The sequence below is a fragment of the Quercus lobata genome, chromosome 8 (genome assembly GCF_001633185.2).
Source record: "Quercus lobata isolate SW786 chromosome 8, ValleyOak3.0 Primary Assembly, whole genome shotgun sequence".
In the NCBI taxonomy this organism is placed as follows: Eukaryota; Viridiplantae; Streptophyta; class Magnoliopsida; order Fagales; family Fagaceae; genus Quercus; species Quercus lobata.
The window spans coordinates 23,451,783-23,453,470 of record NC_044911.1 but is presented as its reverse complement, the minus strand read 5'-3'; the positions used below and the strand labels follow the sequence as shown (position 1 = coordinate 23,453,470).

General features: G+C 46.9%; 1 protein-coding gene across 1 annotated transcript; it reads right to left on the bottom strand.

Moving 5' to 3' along the window:
* Positions 1–291: 291 nt before the first annotated feature.
* On the bottom strand, positions 292–1,347 carry LOC115956629. Its single transcript, XM_031074948.1, has one exon. It carries the CDS (start codon positions 1,345–1,347, stop codon positions 292–294), a length of 1,056 nt encoding a protein of 351 aa, XP_030930808.1.
* Positions 1,348–1,688: the final 341 nt, after the last annotated feature.

The following is a 1,688-nucleotide window of genomic DNA, read 5'->3' as shown; positions in this document are numbered from 1 at the left end:
GGGTGATACATTCAGTTTGTGAACCATGATTTTGGGGTCAATCCCTGGCATATCCTGGTGACTCTAGGCGAACACGTCTTAATTGTCTCTTAAGAATGCCGTGAGCTCCTGGCACACTAGCCAACTTGCCAATGTACCTACTCTAGTCGTCCGTTCTGGCCTTGAGTCATCAAAGATTATTTCTTCTAACACTTCAACTAGCTCTGCTACTGTCTGTCGTTCCTCTATGCATATTGTTTGCTGTTGATCGTCCATTTCTAGCATAGCAATGTAGCATTCTCGTGCTGCCACCTAATTTCCACGCAGTTCTCCTACTCCATAATCCGTTGGGAACTTGATCATTAAATAGTATGTTGAAGTTACAGCTTTCCATGAGTTAAGTGTGGGTTGTCCAAGAATGGCATTGTAAGCGGACGAATAGTCGACCACTAGGAATGATACTTCCTTAGTGATCTGCTGGGGGTAATCTCCCACCGTTACTGTTAATATGACGGTACCGATGGGGAACACTCTCATCCCTCCGAAGCCAACTAGAGGGGCATTAACCAGGACCAATTGTTCTCTGTCAACTCTCATCTGCTGAAAAGTCAAGTAATACAAGATGTCTATCGAGCTGCCGTTGTCAACCAGAACCCGGTGCATGTTGTAGTCTCCTACCCTTATGCTGACAACAAGCGCGTCGTCATGTGGGTGGTGCAAATTTCGAGCATCTTCTTCTGAAAATCCGATGACAGGGTTGTCGATCCGTGCCATCTTGGGTACAGTGCCCATGAGCTGGACGTTCTGGACCATTCTTTGGTAGGTTTTCCTAGCTTTTTTGGACGATCTAGAGGTTGTCGTGCCCCCTACGATCATTCTTATGTCTACAATGGGCGGCCTTGGGCGCTCATTCTCTCGTCGCAGGGTTTGCTCTTGGGGCGGATCCGCTTTCTCCTTGCTCACGAACCTCTGTAGTTTCCTTTGTCTTATAAGGGCCTCTATCTGTTGTTTTAGATTATAGCAATCAGTTGTGTTGTACCCGTGGTCTCGATGGAAGCGGCAATACTTATCCCTTGGTCTCTTGTTAGGATCTCCCTTCAACTTACCGTGGAACGTCAGAGTTCCTTCGTCTTTGATCTGCATCAAGACTTGATCTATTGGGGCAGTTAACGAGGTGAAGCTTGTGAACCTCCCAGTGGGGGGTTTGGAGCGTCTATCATCCCGTCGATCTCTGGTCCTAGCCATTTTATGCCCCCTATCCTGTCGTGTATCCTCCCGTCTTTCTCTTTTTCTGGGCTTATCTTCGCGGGCCAGCAATGCGTCCTCTGCGTTCATATACTTGGTAGCCCTGTAAAGCACTTCCGACATGGTTTTTGGATCATTCTTGTATAGAGAAAATAGGAACTTACCCTTTCGTAGCCCATTGGTGAATGTTGCCACGAGTATCTTGTTGTCCGCCTCGTCAATTGAGAGGGCCTCCTTGTTAAAATGAGTTATGTAGGACCTCAGTGTCTCGTCCTCTCGCTGCTTAATGTTTATCAGGCATGCAGTTGACTTTTTGTATTTGTGTCCTCCGATGAAGTGCAAAGTGAACTAAGCGCTCAGCTCCTTAAAAGTACTGATAGAGCCAGGTGTTAACCGACTGAACCAAATTCTCACAGCACCTTTCAGCATTGTAGGGAAGGCCCTACACATGATCTCATCTACAA

Excerpts from the sequence above, each read along its gene's own strand:
- LOC115956629 (XM_031074948.1), bottom strand. The coding sequence starts at position 1,347 with ATGTCGGAAGTGCTTTACAGGGCTACCAAGTATATGAACGCAGAGGAC.